We start from the raw sequence: 13,961 nt of genomic DNA on the forward strand, positions 1-13,961 counted from the left end.
GTCAAAAAAGCTTAATTTTATCTGTGGTGCTCCCTAATGATAGCCCCTTCCTCTGCATCCCTTCCTCTCTATTCTTTTTTCTTAAGCACAAATTTTGTCATAATTTCACAGCATTAAATTTTAATTATTTTTATATTATTGTTATATTCCATTATATTATTGTTTCCATTTACAATTTTTTTTCTTTTAATATCATGGATTCTTTGGCCGATCTAGTGAAGCCTACAGACTCCCTTCTCAGAATTGTGTTTTTTAAATGCCTGCGATAAAACACAAAGGATTGTTGCAAAGGCAATTATTTATATTGAAATTTCTATGAAACTTTTTTTTAAGTTCTCAGACTCCAGATTAAGAACACTTACTTGAACATCGTCGTATCCATTGTCCATGTTGTTTTCCTGGATTTGCTTCTTTTTCTTTGACTCAGTTCCCACGTGCATTCTATATATACAAACTCTCCAAACTCCTTTCTTTTTTTGTAGCACATGAACAACCCATTTCCCTTTTGTGCTTAGTGGCCATGTATTCACATGTCTTGAATATATCTGGGTACATGAACTCCCAATTGCTTTATACATTCTGTCCTTATGTTGAATTGCTTTTCTTTTTCTATCTCTTCCTGCTGAGTTTTGTTAGTAACATATGAAAAGGCGAACAATTTTTGTGGGATTATTTTTTTATCGTGCAACCTTATTGAACTTATTGTTTCAATTAATTTTAGTTGAAATTCAAGGGCACTTTATTATGTCATCCACAATTGGTGATTATTTTGTTTCTTCTTTGCCTATTCTTAGTTCCTCGATTATTATTTCGCAACTTATCGCTAGCGTTTCTGTATTAGCAGATAGTGCTGAAAATGAATATTCTTGCCTTACTTTTTTTTAATTAAAGCTTTTTATTGACAAAACATATGCCTGGGTAATTCTTCGCCTTTGACCCTTGCAAAACCTTCTGTTCCAACTTTCCCCTTCCTTCCCCCTCTCCCCTCCCCCAGATGGCAGGTAGACCAATACATGTTAAATATGTTAAATCCAATATATGTGTACATATTTATGCAGTTATAAATACACATCCATAATGCACACATGGACACACAATCACCCACATGCAACAGCAACCTGTGCCGCATAATAACATGTAATGAGACACACGTACATGCATGTACAACACACAAACACATGCATATACTGACATGTGTGATGTGCACATGTAAGCACATACGTGCATGCATGTATGTGTGTTATGCACACTACTACATGTAACAGCGCTTTTTGTTGGAAACCAGCTAGAGCTCCCTTCATTGGGGATGACTGAGCTACAAAGTCACATGTTATTGCGCCAGGAGAAACGAGGGGGAGGCGGACCTTGGAGAGCCTAGGACGACACGAAGCTGAATGGAGAATAACCGAGGTTGGGGCCCGCTCCCAGAGGCTCTGAACTCCAAACCGAGGCTGGAAGCTCCCGCAGGCAGGGGCTGAGAGTGAAGGCCGCATGCGGGAAACGTGGGTTTTTGGCTGACTTGGACACATTTTTTCAGACGAGAAGATACTTCTCCTTGGAGCAAGGAGTCGGTGGACAAAAAGCGGTGGGGAAAGTTCTAGTTTTTTCACTGAAACTAATTCAGCAGCAAGTGGTCCCGGATGAGCAGGGAGGCCGGGCAGGACACACGAGGCCCAGCTCTCACACACAAAAGGCCAACTCCCTCTTCACTCGGCTGGGGCATGGGAGGCTGCAGAGGCTGCCAGGCTCTGGGCACTTATTGGCTGAACTGCGTTTCCCTTCTAATCTTTGCTCCAAGGGAGGTTCGAGGGTACGGTCTGAGGGAGGGACTGACTCAGAAATGAATGTGATGGCAAAACAAAAGGCCCCAAAGGATCAGCCCAGAAAACTCCGAGGTCTAAAGGAACCCCTGCCAGAATTCCGCCCACGGCCTGAACCTCCTAACCACCCTTGGGGGGGTGGAGGAAGGGAAAGGCTGAGGGAGGGGGTGAGCAGGAAGGGGGAGGGGGAGGGAGGAGAAGGCTGAGGGAGGGGAGGCTGAAGGAGGGGAGGCTGAGTTGGGGGGAGGCTGAGGGAAGGAGCAGGCAGGGAGGGGGAGGCTGAGGGAGGAGGGAGGCAAAGGGAGGAGGCTGAGGGAGGGGAAGGCTGAGGGGGGGGCAGGGAGTGGTTTCGAACTCACTGCCCTGACTTCCCTCTTGGAATTTCTCCCTGACCACTAAACCCCCCTGAAGCTCTTCCTGTTGACTTTGGCGGGGAAGTCTCCTCAGCTTGGCCCGAGGAGCTGACTACACTCTGAGACTCCCACTTGACGGGAGGGCCGGTTTGGAGGCTTGGGAGGACAGAAAAGTCCTTGGGGATGAGTCAGAGCAGAGCAGACTTTGCTGCAGCAGGGATGGGACCTTGGAGCCAGGGAAGGAGCTCTGGATTTAGAGGAACAGGCTCCAGATTCAAATCCTGCCTGGCACTTCCCAAAATTACCCTGGGCTTGGAAGGAACCTCAGAGGAAGAGGAAGATTCATTTTGCCAGGATAAAGGCAGTGGGAAGAGTAGGAGCTCAGGGGGTTGGAGAATCCGAGGTCAAATCTGTTTTGCCACCGAGTGACTCAGCAGCCGGCGGATAGAGCCCTGGGTCCAGAGTTCAAATCCAGCTGTGTGATCCTGGACAAGTCACTTAGCTGGGCTTGCCTCAGTTTCCTTATCTGTTAAATGAGCTAGAGAAGAAAATGGCCGACCACTCCAGTTTGCCGAGAAAGCCCTAAATGGGGTCACAGAGAGTCCGAAGTGATTGAAAACAATTAAACAACAGCCTGAATGAGCTCAGGAAAGTGATTTCTACTCTCTGGACCTCAGTGTCCTCCTCGGTTAGATTCCTCTGAGTCATATTAGATGGGTCCCTTCTGGCGCTAGAACTGTCATTTCACCTGGGTCTCAGTTTCCTCGCCTGTAGAATGAAGGAAGCTGAAATATCCAGTTTCTAATATCCTGCTGATCTCCTTTAACTTGTGAAATAGAGGCAGTTCTATGAATTAGTGAGTTCAGTGAATTAAGAGGTTCGATGGAGCATGCATTGGATCTAAAAGATTCAAGTTCAAATCCAGTCTCAAACATTTCCTAGCTATGTGATCCTAAACAAGTCAATTCCATCTGCCTCAGTTTCCTCATTTAGAAAATGGGGATATTGTACTAACCTCCTAGGGATATGATGCAGATAAAATGAGAAAATATTTATAATTTATATATAATCTAATCTAAATATATGTAATTTATATATGTATAATTTATCATGTATCTTGCAAAGTGCCCTATAAGTGATATTACTATTAAGGTCGATCAATAAACATTTATTAAACATTTGCTCTACCAGGCACTGGGTTAAGCACTCGGGATACAAAGAAAGATCGAAACCAGACCTGATCCTGAGGAGCCACAATAATGGGCCCGCGAAGCAGAGATTCAGGAATACCCTTGCCGGGTTTGGCGGCAGTTTGGTTAACTACTGTGTATTGGGCCCAGGGGATGGGAGCCAGCCTGGTGGTGTAGATGGAGACCCTGGGGCCCTTATCACTCTAGAAGATCATTTTAGCCCAGGGAAGCACTCTCTGCTGGGAAGGGGAGCTCCCGCTTCTTAGATGCTCTTCTCACATGTAGGGAGAACACCAGGCTGCCTGCTGGGCCCCCTTGCTGGGTATCTCCCGGTCCCCCTTCTCTCCCTTTCCTTCTATGTGTTATTTTCTCCAAATGGAGTCTAAGCCTCCGGAGGGCAGTGATTTATTTTGTTTTCCTCATCGACGGGATCAGGGCTGCTCAGAGTTGGGGTGACTCGGGTTTAAGCCACATCTCAGGCCCATAATGCATCTGAATAAGTCACACCCTTTCAGGGACCATGAGTTATAGAACTGAGATCCACCTGCTTGGGTGAAACGGGTTCTTTCCCTGGAGCTCCCTTTTCCAGTGGAATCTCAGGCTCAATTCCCTTCCCCAACTCCCAAATAAAAGGCACAAGACCAGTGTTGGCCAGTTCCCTGATCTCTCTGAGGCCCTTGATTTTTTCCCAGCACACCCTGCCTTTGACGCACGAGGCTGGCGGTAAGAACCACCGTAGGTGTGGACCTCCTGGCTTTATTCCAGCGGGCAGGTCGCCGTAGCCCACATGGCGGTTAAGAGGAAACGGACCCACTGGGATATTCAAAGGAAGGGGACCAAGGCAGTCAGGACTCTGGCATTTGGTCCTAGGAAGACCGCCTGAGGGAAACCTGGAGATGTTTACCCTGGGAAAAGGAAGGCAAGGGTGGGACATCATAACCATCTCCAAATATTTGGACGAGGGATTAATAATAACAAAAGCTGACATTTGTTTAGTCAAGGTGCAGGAGTATGACTTGATCCTCTCCCACTGCTTTGTGGGGTCGGTGCTCCTGCTCTTTTCCTTTTCTAGATGAAGATGCTGAGACCGGAGCATGTGATTTGTGCAGTCTCCCAACTACTGCGGGCGTCAGAACGAGGATGTGAGCAAGGTAGGTTCTAAGACCCAAGGGAGACAATGAATATAAGGCACATGGCAAATCTCAAAGTGCTAGAGAGATGACAGTTATCATCGTCATCATCATCATTAATTATTATTATTAACCTCCGGGTGATGACGGAATTCTGAGCTCCTGCTGCCTTCCTGCTGAGCCCAAGAAATGTTTATCAGCAATAAGGAGGTGGGTGGGTAAATGTTTAACAAGGGGAGAGAAAATATCTGCACACACACTTTTAAGTTAAATCTGAATTATTCATATCTGTACAAGTCTAGGCCATGGACAAAGCCCTAAGCAAAGCCCTGATCTGTAGGGGTTTCGGAGGGGTGAATGCTCATGCTGAAAATTTAACAACAGGCTCCCCAGAATCATTTCCAGGTGGTTCTGGCAGCTGCTGATCTGAAGCTGGGTCTCTGGGTGCTCTTTCCCAGGAGAGTTTGAGTAACCCTTCTCATGGGAAGAATTTGTCCTTTGCATATTTCCCTTTCTCACTAGTGTGTACCTTCCCATCATGCCCCGGGGTCCTTATCACTCTGGAAGGTCATTTTAGCCCAGGAATTCAGCTGGGAAGCACTCTCTGCAGGGGAGGGGAGCTCCCACTTCTTAGATGCTCTTCTCACATGTAGGGAGAATACCAGGCTGCCTGCTGACTCCCCAAGTGCCCCCTTGCTGGGTATCTCCCCATCCCCCTTCTCCCCCTTTCCTTCTATGTGTTATTTTCTCCAAATGGAGTCTAAGCCTCCTGAGGGCAGCGATTTATTTTGTTTTCCTCATCGATGGGATCAGGGCTGCTCCTGAGCCCTCCCCTCCCCCCCATAACCTGGAAGGATGGAGGGCAGGTGTACGGCTTCTCCTTCTGTCCCCCAAGGAAGGGTCTTTTAGCTGGGGTGTATCGAGGAAACACAGCCCGAACACCCTTTCTGGAGCTCGAAGGTCATGCAGGGCGCACCTTTTAAGCAGAAATTCCCCATCAGGGATCCAAAGCCTGGATGCTGCAGCCCCTCAGGGCCTACAGATGGATTTTAGGGGTTCTTTGGAGACGTGGATGGGGGAAAATGGCTTCTTTCTTTTCACTCTAACTGAAATCTAGCATTTCTAGCAATAATTTACGTTATTCCGAGGTTTGGTCCATAGGTTTCAGCAGCTCAAGAGCCAAAAAAAGGCTAAAAATGTCTGGGCTAACTGATGTCCATAGTGAGGAACAAATGGGACTCTAGAGAGGGTCTGGGCAGTGCTGAGTGCCCACTTCCATCCCAGATGAGCCGGGAAGCCTCCACTGGAGGTCTGCCCTGACCCCCTCCTCTGGCCTTGCTGAAATCCTGCCCTTTAAGGCTTAGCTCAATCGCTGCCACCTTCATGAAGCCTGGATGGGACCACAGTCCAGCTTCTGATTCCTTCAAGAGTCACATGGGCAAGCGGCAGGATGGGTTTGGAATCAGGAGGCTCTCAGTTCCATCCTGCCTAGCTGTGTGCTGAGCGGGGGAGGGGGGAGCACCTGATGACTTGTCTTTCAGCTCTAAATAGATGACCCTACTGCTGGGTCACTGTCTTACCCCCCCCCCCCCCCATCCTTTCCTACTAGATTGTAAGCCCTGTGTGGGCAGGAGCCAAAGCTTGCTGTCTCTGTCCCTCGGCCACCTCCCCTCCTCCCACCCCAATGTATGCAGCTTAGTGGGCAGTCCTGCCCGCAGTTGTAAGTGTTACATGGAACGAATTGGGCTGAAGGCCCAGTGTCCCAGTGACCCCGGGGTCAGATTCATAGGCTTAATCCTGTTGGGTCACTTTGGACAAATTCTTCGCCTTTCTGTTTTCTTCTTTTCTGTTTTGTAAATGAAAAGCTTGTGCTAAATGCCTTTTGATGACAAGGAGGAACAATGGGTGACTGGGAGATAGAGGGTCTGGGTTATTGCCATCTGCCCCGCTGCTGCTGGCTCTTGCCATCTGCCCCGCATCTAGACCCTCCTTTAGGTGTGATCCCTCTTGATCTGAAGGTGAACTTCTTGAGACTCGAGACTCTGTGTTTGCATCCCCAGAGCTCAGCATACAGTAAACACTTAATAATTTTTTTTATTCATTCATTTATTATCACTTAAAATTTATGTGGTCAGAAGAAAAGTAGTTAACTTCTCCTCTTTGAACTGAAGGAATTGAGCTCCATTACCTCTAAAGTCTCTTGTGGCTCTAAAGCCATGGTCTTTTACCCAGAAGCCCATGGCAGGCCCAACAGAACCCGACAGGCATTTACCAGGAGCCTGGTGTGGATGAGGCACCACACTGGATCCTAGAAGGGCAAGAAGCAAAGTAGGCCCGAGGAAGGGCTTTGAGCCATGTAGCGGTGGCCGTGCTGGCCGACCTCCGACCTTCTAACCCCTCTCCCAAATAACAGGAGGACCCCAAGGAGCAAGGCAACACTTTCTTTTTATTTAAAAAGGCAGGAATATAGTGTAAAAATCATTGGAAAAACTAAAAGGCATCGATACATATCCGGATATACACTTTTTACATAAATTACACGTATTTATTCTTTCTGTCTGAGGTTCTGAGTCAGCGTTGAGGTCTAGTAGTTAATGGGTCCTGGAATGTGCACGTTCAGACCACCATAGTCCAGCATGTACATTGGCCACTGCTGAAGGGCGGGAGAGAGAGAGAGGCGAGAGAGGGGATGAAGGAGAGAGAGAGAGAGAGAGAGAGAGAGAGAGAGAGAGAGAGAGGAGGGTGGAGAGAGACAGAGACAGAGACAGAGAGAAGGGAGAAAGAAAAGGGAGAGAGAGGGAGGGGGAAAGAGAGAGACGAACAGAGAGAGAGATGGACACAGAGAGAAGGGAAAGAGAAACAGAGACAGAGAGGGGAGAGAGGGAGAGAGAGAAAGACAGAGAGAGTTGGAGACAAAGAGATAGAAACAGACAGGAGACAGAGTGAGGGAGAAAGAAAGACAGAGACAGACAACAGAGAGAGAAGGGAAAGAGAGACAGAGACAGAAAGAAGGGTGAGAGAGACAGGAGGGGGAGAGAGAGAGAAAGTAAGACAGAAATAGACAGAGAGACAGAGACAGGGAGAGAGACAGAGAGAGAGAAGAGAGTGAAAGGAAAGCAGAGACAGAAACATTGAGGGAAAGGAAGAAAAAGAGAAAACAAAGAAAATGAAAGGAGAGAAAAGAAACGAGGAGGGCGGAGGAAGAGAAAGAAGAAAAAACGAAAGAGCAAGAATGGGAAAAAGAGGAGATAGAAAAAGAGAGAGAGAAGAGGGAAGGAAGGAAGGAAGGAAGGAAGGAGGTAAGGAGAGAGAAAGAGAAGAAGGCAGAGACAGAAAATAAGCAGTAATGAGAGAACAAGAATTAGAGGAGAGAGAGGAGGCAAAAATTCCATGTTAGCATGTAAGGTATCACCAAAAAACCATCCCCTGCTGAGAGCTGTCATCTCTGCTTGCAGAGACTTAGAAATGACTTAAGACTGCTGGGACAGAGAAGGAACACCTGTCGAAGGGGAGCCAGGCCAAGGACACAGAAAACCTCGATTTCAAAAACCACAACAAAAATATTCCTGGAAATCTGTGCAATTCTAGGGATCCTGTCCCTGCAGGGATTCGTGTTCCAAGCACTTGGCAGGAGCAGGGCCTCGTGGCCGGGGACTGTGCGGGGCCCATATTTTCTGCAGGCCGGTAGGGTTTTTCCTGTCTGTCTGCACGACTCTATCAAAGGCGTTGCATCGAGTGTTTAAAGGGAGGCAAAGGGTGAGTTAAAGGGTGAGTGGGGGCGCTGGGGTGCAGATTCAAAGAGCTGGATTTGGTGTCAAGGGAGCCCGGGGAGATATCCTGCCTGTGATTTACTAGCTGCCTGTGACTGGGGACAAGTGGCTTAAACTCCCTTGGCCTCGGGTCCCTTAATTATAAAATGAGAGAGTTAGATAAGTTTTTCTTCATCCATGATCCCATGGATGTATATATGTGTGTGTGTGTGTGTTTGTGTGAGTGTGTGTATACATATACACACATACAGATATATAGTTTATACATATACATGTTAAAAATATCAATATATATATATCTCAAAAGCCCCTTTCCCTCTTTTGGTGCTTCTAAGGACAAATAACTTCAAAATTTAATTTTTAAAAAGTCACAAGGAATTTTTAGCTGTAAAACTAAAAGTTCTCACAAGGGAATCTATCAAAACGGGAGCTTCTTGAGGGCAAATATTATTATTATTTGGTCTTTATGTCTTAGCATATAGTACCATCTGGCACACTGCAGGTGCTTAATATTTGCTGATTAACAGTTGCTCTTTGTTGGGCGTAGGAGGGGGGAACAGCTGCTGACTGATATTCCACACTGCCTCCAAGATAAGTGAACTAGCACCTCCTTTTTCCTCCAGTTCACACACCTTTCTGCTTGTCTCTTGGGACAGGAGGGAAGATAATCAGGAGGGGAAGGACTTGGTAAACTGGGGGGGGGGATTTGCTTGGGGTAGTGGAAAACTCTCTGGGCTGGGAGAGAGGGGATCTGGGTTAAGCTACCTCTGCCATTGTGTGACGTGGGGCGAATTGCTTCCCCCCTCTGTGCCCCATGTTTTACTCAGCTGCTCACCCCAGAGGATTCTGGGTGGCACCCACAGAATAATATTTGGGAAAGAGAGGTGAGAAGTCAAATCAGTCTGAAAATGCTCGAGATGACCAATCAAAGAGAGTCACTTGAGAAGGGACAGGGGAAGAGCTGTCTCAAAATTGCCAAGAGAATTTCAATGCCATCTAGAGCTAATCCTAGGTTGGTGTCAATGGGACTCTGTGCCAGGCTGTCAGCGTGGGATGGTCAGGGAGAGCGGGAGTGGCTCGGACTAGGAAGGGACGTTAGAGGCCAAACCTCTCATTCTGGATGAGGGACCCCCGGGTCCCAGAAAGTTAAGTGATTTGTCTAATGTTATACAGGTAGTAAAGGACAGAGCTGGAATTAAGACCCAGGTCCTTTGACTCCAGAGTAAAGGCTCTTTCCACTGCACCACACTACCACATGTGGGTTTTTTTGGGGGGTAGGATCGTGCTTCCTTCTCCATGTTCCCCCATCTTTGGGTATTCTACCAGCTCTTATAGGATGCAGCAGCCTGCCTCCCCCACTTATCCTCTGGTGGTCACCCCCAGGGTCCCGGAGCCATGGCATCCGTCTGCTGGACTCCCGCTCGAACAGAGGCTGGACCATCTTGGGGCTGGGATTGCTCTGGTGATCATCCCACCCTCTATCCCAATGGGACCAATTCCATCCCTACTTAACTGTCTTTCCTCCAGTCAATGAACTGTCGTCATGGCCTTGCTTTTGATGGGTGGTTCTCCGACAAGACTACAGACTGCCCCCCCCCTTTCCACCTTGGGTCATGAACAGATTGGCCGCGGGGAGCCCTCTCCACCTCCCCGCCGGGCAAAGCAAAGAAAAATCAGGCTGAGAATTGTGTAGGCTTTACCACAAGTGAAATCTGATTGGTCGAGGCCGTGGACTCCAGATTGGATGATGAAGAGGAAGAGGATGAGGAGGAAGAAGAGACAGAATTCCCTTCAGAGACTCGCTTCCGCTTTCGTTTGGGGACGCCGCTGTCTTTCACTGGGGACACAAACACGACCACAGAATGTCTGAGCTGCACGGGACCTTAGAGACCCCCTTGCCCGCCCCCCTCATTTCAAAAAGGGCAGAAAAGGCTCACGGATCCTCTCGGTACTAGCTGTGCAACCTGAAGCAAGATGATCAGCCTCTCTGGGCCTCTATTTTACAAAGGAGGAGGGTAGAATATGACCCTTCAGACTTATCCCAACTCTGAATGTAAAACCCCGGGGAAGAGTGAAGGATGAAGGGGTAAAGATGGGATTTGAAGAAGGTGGGCTCTGCTGGGCGTGTTGGACAACAGGGAGAACCGAGGCTTCTCTCAGGGCCTCTCGACATGTTGGGGATTTCTCTAAAAGGGGCCATGAAATGACCAGGTCATTTTTCACCTACTCACCCGGCTGCTTTGTCTCGCCACATATTTCAGCAAAAGGTCTGCAGAGCAAAAGAACCAGGGTCAGAAACGTGGGGCTCGGTCCCCCTTGCCTCCTGTCTGCCCCATTCTGGACACCAGGACAGAGTCAGAAGTTGGGCTGGTGAGATGTCTCCCTAGTTACTTAGCCAGACACAATCTGGTTACCCAGGATGATACTACGTGGGGGACATCCCACCAGACCCAGGGCATTGCCCCATGTCGGGCGGGGGTGGGAGGGGGAGACAGAAACCCTGGTATACAGCAAGAATGCTCCTGGGAAAGCGCTGGAGTCAGTTCCCAGCTGTAACATATTTAATTATTCTTCTCCAGGAGCTAAGCTGGGTTACTTCTATGCTAGAAAAAGACCTTACATGATCCCTGACAAGACCCTCTTTTCCGTTTAAGGCTCTGCACTGACAGAAAGCTCACGCCATCCCATTCCACTCCCAGATTGATCTACATGTTAAGAAGCTTTTGCGTTGTGCTTTTTTTTTTCCCCCAACTTAAATTTGCCTCTCTGCCCTGTCTTCCCATGACCCTCCAGGGCCCCTTAGAACCAACCAACCCCCTCTTCATCCTGACAGTCTTTCAAACAGCCAAAGGCAGCTCTGCCACCCCCCTGGAGCCTTCTCCAGTTCCTCCAACAGAACCTCACCTGACCCGGGCTCTGAGCCCTTCATTATTTAGTAGCTATCAGGTCGCCTTCCAGCCATGGCAGTCGGGATTGATGGGGGAGGGCCTCTCCAGCTAGGAGCCAGCCCACCCAACCAGAGAACTGGGGTCAGAAAGTTATGGGGACCCAAAGATGTAAACAAGCGCCCAAAGGGAGTTTAGAATAAAGCCCTGGATGACCCATAGCCGGGCTGTGGAGGGATCTGGGAAGATCCCAGTATCAGAGATGCCCCCCTCCCCCTCCTCCTTGGAGCCCCAATCACAGTCAGGCTCAGGAGCTGAAAGGATCCCAGGGTCCTGCTGAGATCCGCAAATAGAACTGCAGGGGAGGGTGGGAGGGGAACAATGGGCGTGAAGTGTTTTTAAATTGTTCTGTTCAAAATGTGTTCAAGAGGTTCAGGAGATTTTTTTTTTTTTTTTGAAGAGGGGCAAACTGGCTGGGGGATGGTTCCCTAGTTGTGTGTGGTTCCCGAATCTGATGAAATATGGCTCTGTTACGATACATGATGAATTCAGAGAAGGACGGGAAGATTTATATGAACTGACACAGAGAAATAAACACCGGGTAAATGGGCTGATCAACATACAGAGGTTATCTTGAAAGAGAAAAAAAATCAACCTCCCCCCTTACTTCGTAGAGCTGGGGGATTATGGTCGTGGAACACAGCATAAACTATCAGACTTAGTTGATGTGTTGGGTTAGTTCAACTGCTCTCTTTTTTTTTTCCTTTTAGTTTTCTTTTTTGTTAGGAGGGAATGGCTGGCTGGGCAGGAGAGGGCGGGATATATTTGGAAATGAAGCTGATTTGAAAAAAAAAAAAAGATATTCACAATTTAAAATTTAAATTTAAAAAGAGGTCAAGGCAGGATTTGAAATGTGAAATTTAAATTTAAAAAGGGGCAAAGCAGGACATAACATTCAAAGCTAAATTTTTTAAAAAAGGGCAAAGTAGGACATGGATAATAAGTCAGTTTATGGGACAGAAGATTTGGCTAAAGAAATCCCTTTCAAGGAAAATGAAGCTCTCATGAGAAAGGAGGGGGAAGACAAAAAAGGCAGAGGAAGCTTGCAGGGGCAGCAATAGCCACAGATGCTACAGGAACGAAAGTACACTTTTTCCAGACAAAGGGGGAGAAAAATCTCTTTTTTATTTTTCGTTTAATGCTTTGGAGATGTGTGCAGAGAGAGGAGAGAGAAGTCACAAGTTTGGGAGCTGGAACCCTATTCTGACCATTCATGTAAACAAGCAGAATACTTTGGGGAGAGGCTGGGTTCTAGATCTAATTACTGAAGGAAGTTGCCTTACCCAGGAAAAGAGGCAGGTAAGTGCTCTATGGATAGAGTTTCTGGACTTGGAGTCAGGAAAACTTACGTTAAAATCTTTACTAGCTATAAGACTGTGATCATGTCACTGAATCTCTTTTGGCCTCAGTTTTTCACTTGTGAAAGTTTCCTTATTAGTAAAATGGAGGAAATAATTAACTTTTAATAACAACTGACAATTTTATGGTACTTTAAAATCTGTGAAGGACTTTATAGTTATTATATCCTCCTGTCCTCACTACAATCCTGTGAGAGAGGTACTAGAGATAGTATTCTTATTTTATTTTATTTTTTCATAAGAAAATGGAACATTTCTTGTCCACAATCAAGCTATTAAGGTTCCCAAATGGGATTCAAATTCAGCTTCCATATTCATTCCACTGGATCACTGACCAGAGTTGACAGTAGCTTGTGGAGGCTGGAAACTCTTTGAGTTTCTCAAGAGGATTATTGGAAGGCAACTTGTATTTAGGGCAAAATTAATAGGGAGCTTTCCGGCAGCAGGGCATCATATTGTGCCGAGGTGTTCTATTTCTTTCAAATTTTGTTCCTGGGAACTATATTTATCCACCTCCCATAGAATGCACTTAACTAAAACTTACTGCCATTTTCATGGAGATTTTTTCCTTTGCTTTTCTAAAATAGAAAACCAAAGCAATGCTGGTTGAGTCACATTCTCAGATTTCTTATAACTCTGAATGCCCCAGAACTTTCAGAGGTGACAGCTGATAGATAAGTCACTGAAATTCTAGGACTCAAGCATTCAAACCTCACAGCTGCAGATGGTTACTGACCTCACCCGGAACGGAAGCAAGAGAGCTTCTCCTCTATAACCTAGAATATGGGACTCTGCTGTTGGGGGCGGGGGTCCCTTTCCAGGTTTGCCAAGGAGTTATTATAATGTGCTATCTATAGCTCTGCAGCATACCCTGGATGGGCTTTTTTCTGGTTCAGAGTCTTTCTGTATCCTGGGAGCCAGGTCCGAGGGAGAAGATGGACCCTAAATGGGTCTCACTGGTCCTGTGGGAAGACTCCTGATCATGATGCTGATGGGAGTTCCGTCGCTAGGGTGAGAGCTGATAATGGGAACTGTGCCTCAAAAATCTGGATTTTAGGGGTAGTGATACCAGAAAGCGATCAACAGCCATATCTCTCAATTATTTATTTTTAGGGTAAGCTGACCCATTTATCCTAGGCCACCCTCTTAGGTACCTGGGTTCATTTAGTGGCAATTACACAATTAGCAAGCATAATATTCCGGTTCTGGGGTCCTACCTAGCTAATTCAACCTATTTTGGTGATGGAAACTTCAAAGTGGAAAAATATAAATTTTACCCAAAGTATGATTTTTTATCTAAGGTCAACCCGAATAGAAATTACCCTTTGGCACCATGTGACAGCTGGCTTAGGTTTACAACTTAATCTGAGGGTGTGGAAGGAAGAAGGAAAGAAA

At 46.9% G+C, this 13,961-nt stretch overlaps 1 protein-coding gene across 3 annotated transcripts in view; it reads right to left on the reverse strand.

The window, feature by feature from the left end:
• Positions 1-6,919: 6,919 nt before the first annotated feature.
• GTF2IRD1 (GTF2I repeat domain containing 1) overlaps positions 6,920-13,961 on the reverse strand; it is a 134,198-nt gene continuing 127,156 nt past the window's right edge. For all 3 annotated transcript variants that reach the window (XM_031967931.1, XM_031967932.1, XM_031967930.1), the window contains 3 exons: positions 10,495-10,532; positions 9,964-10,100; positions 6,920-7,146 (listed from right to left, as the gene is read on the reverse strand). In XM_031967931.1, the coding sequence (XP_031823791.1) occupies positions 7,078-7,146; positions 9,964-10,100; positions 10,495-10,532 (244 nt within the window). In that variant the 3' untranslated portion in view covers positions 6,920-7,077. The remainder of the gene's footprint in view (positions 7,147-9,963; positions 10,101-10,494; positions 10,533-13,961) is intronic.

This window comes from Sarcophilus harrisii, chromosome 4 (assembly GCF_902635505.1).
Source record: "Sarcophilus harrisii chromosome 4, mSarHar1.11, whole genome shotgun sequence".
NCBI classification, from domain to species: domain Eukaryota; kingdom Metazoa; phylum Chordata; class Mammalia; order Dasyuromorphia; family Dasyuridae; genus Sarcophilus; species Sarcophilus harrisii.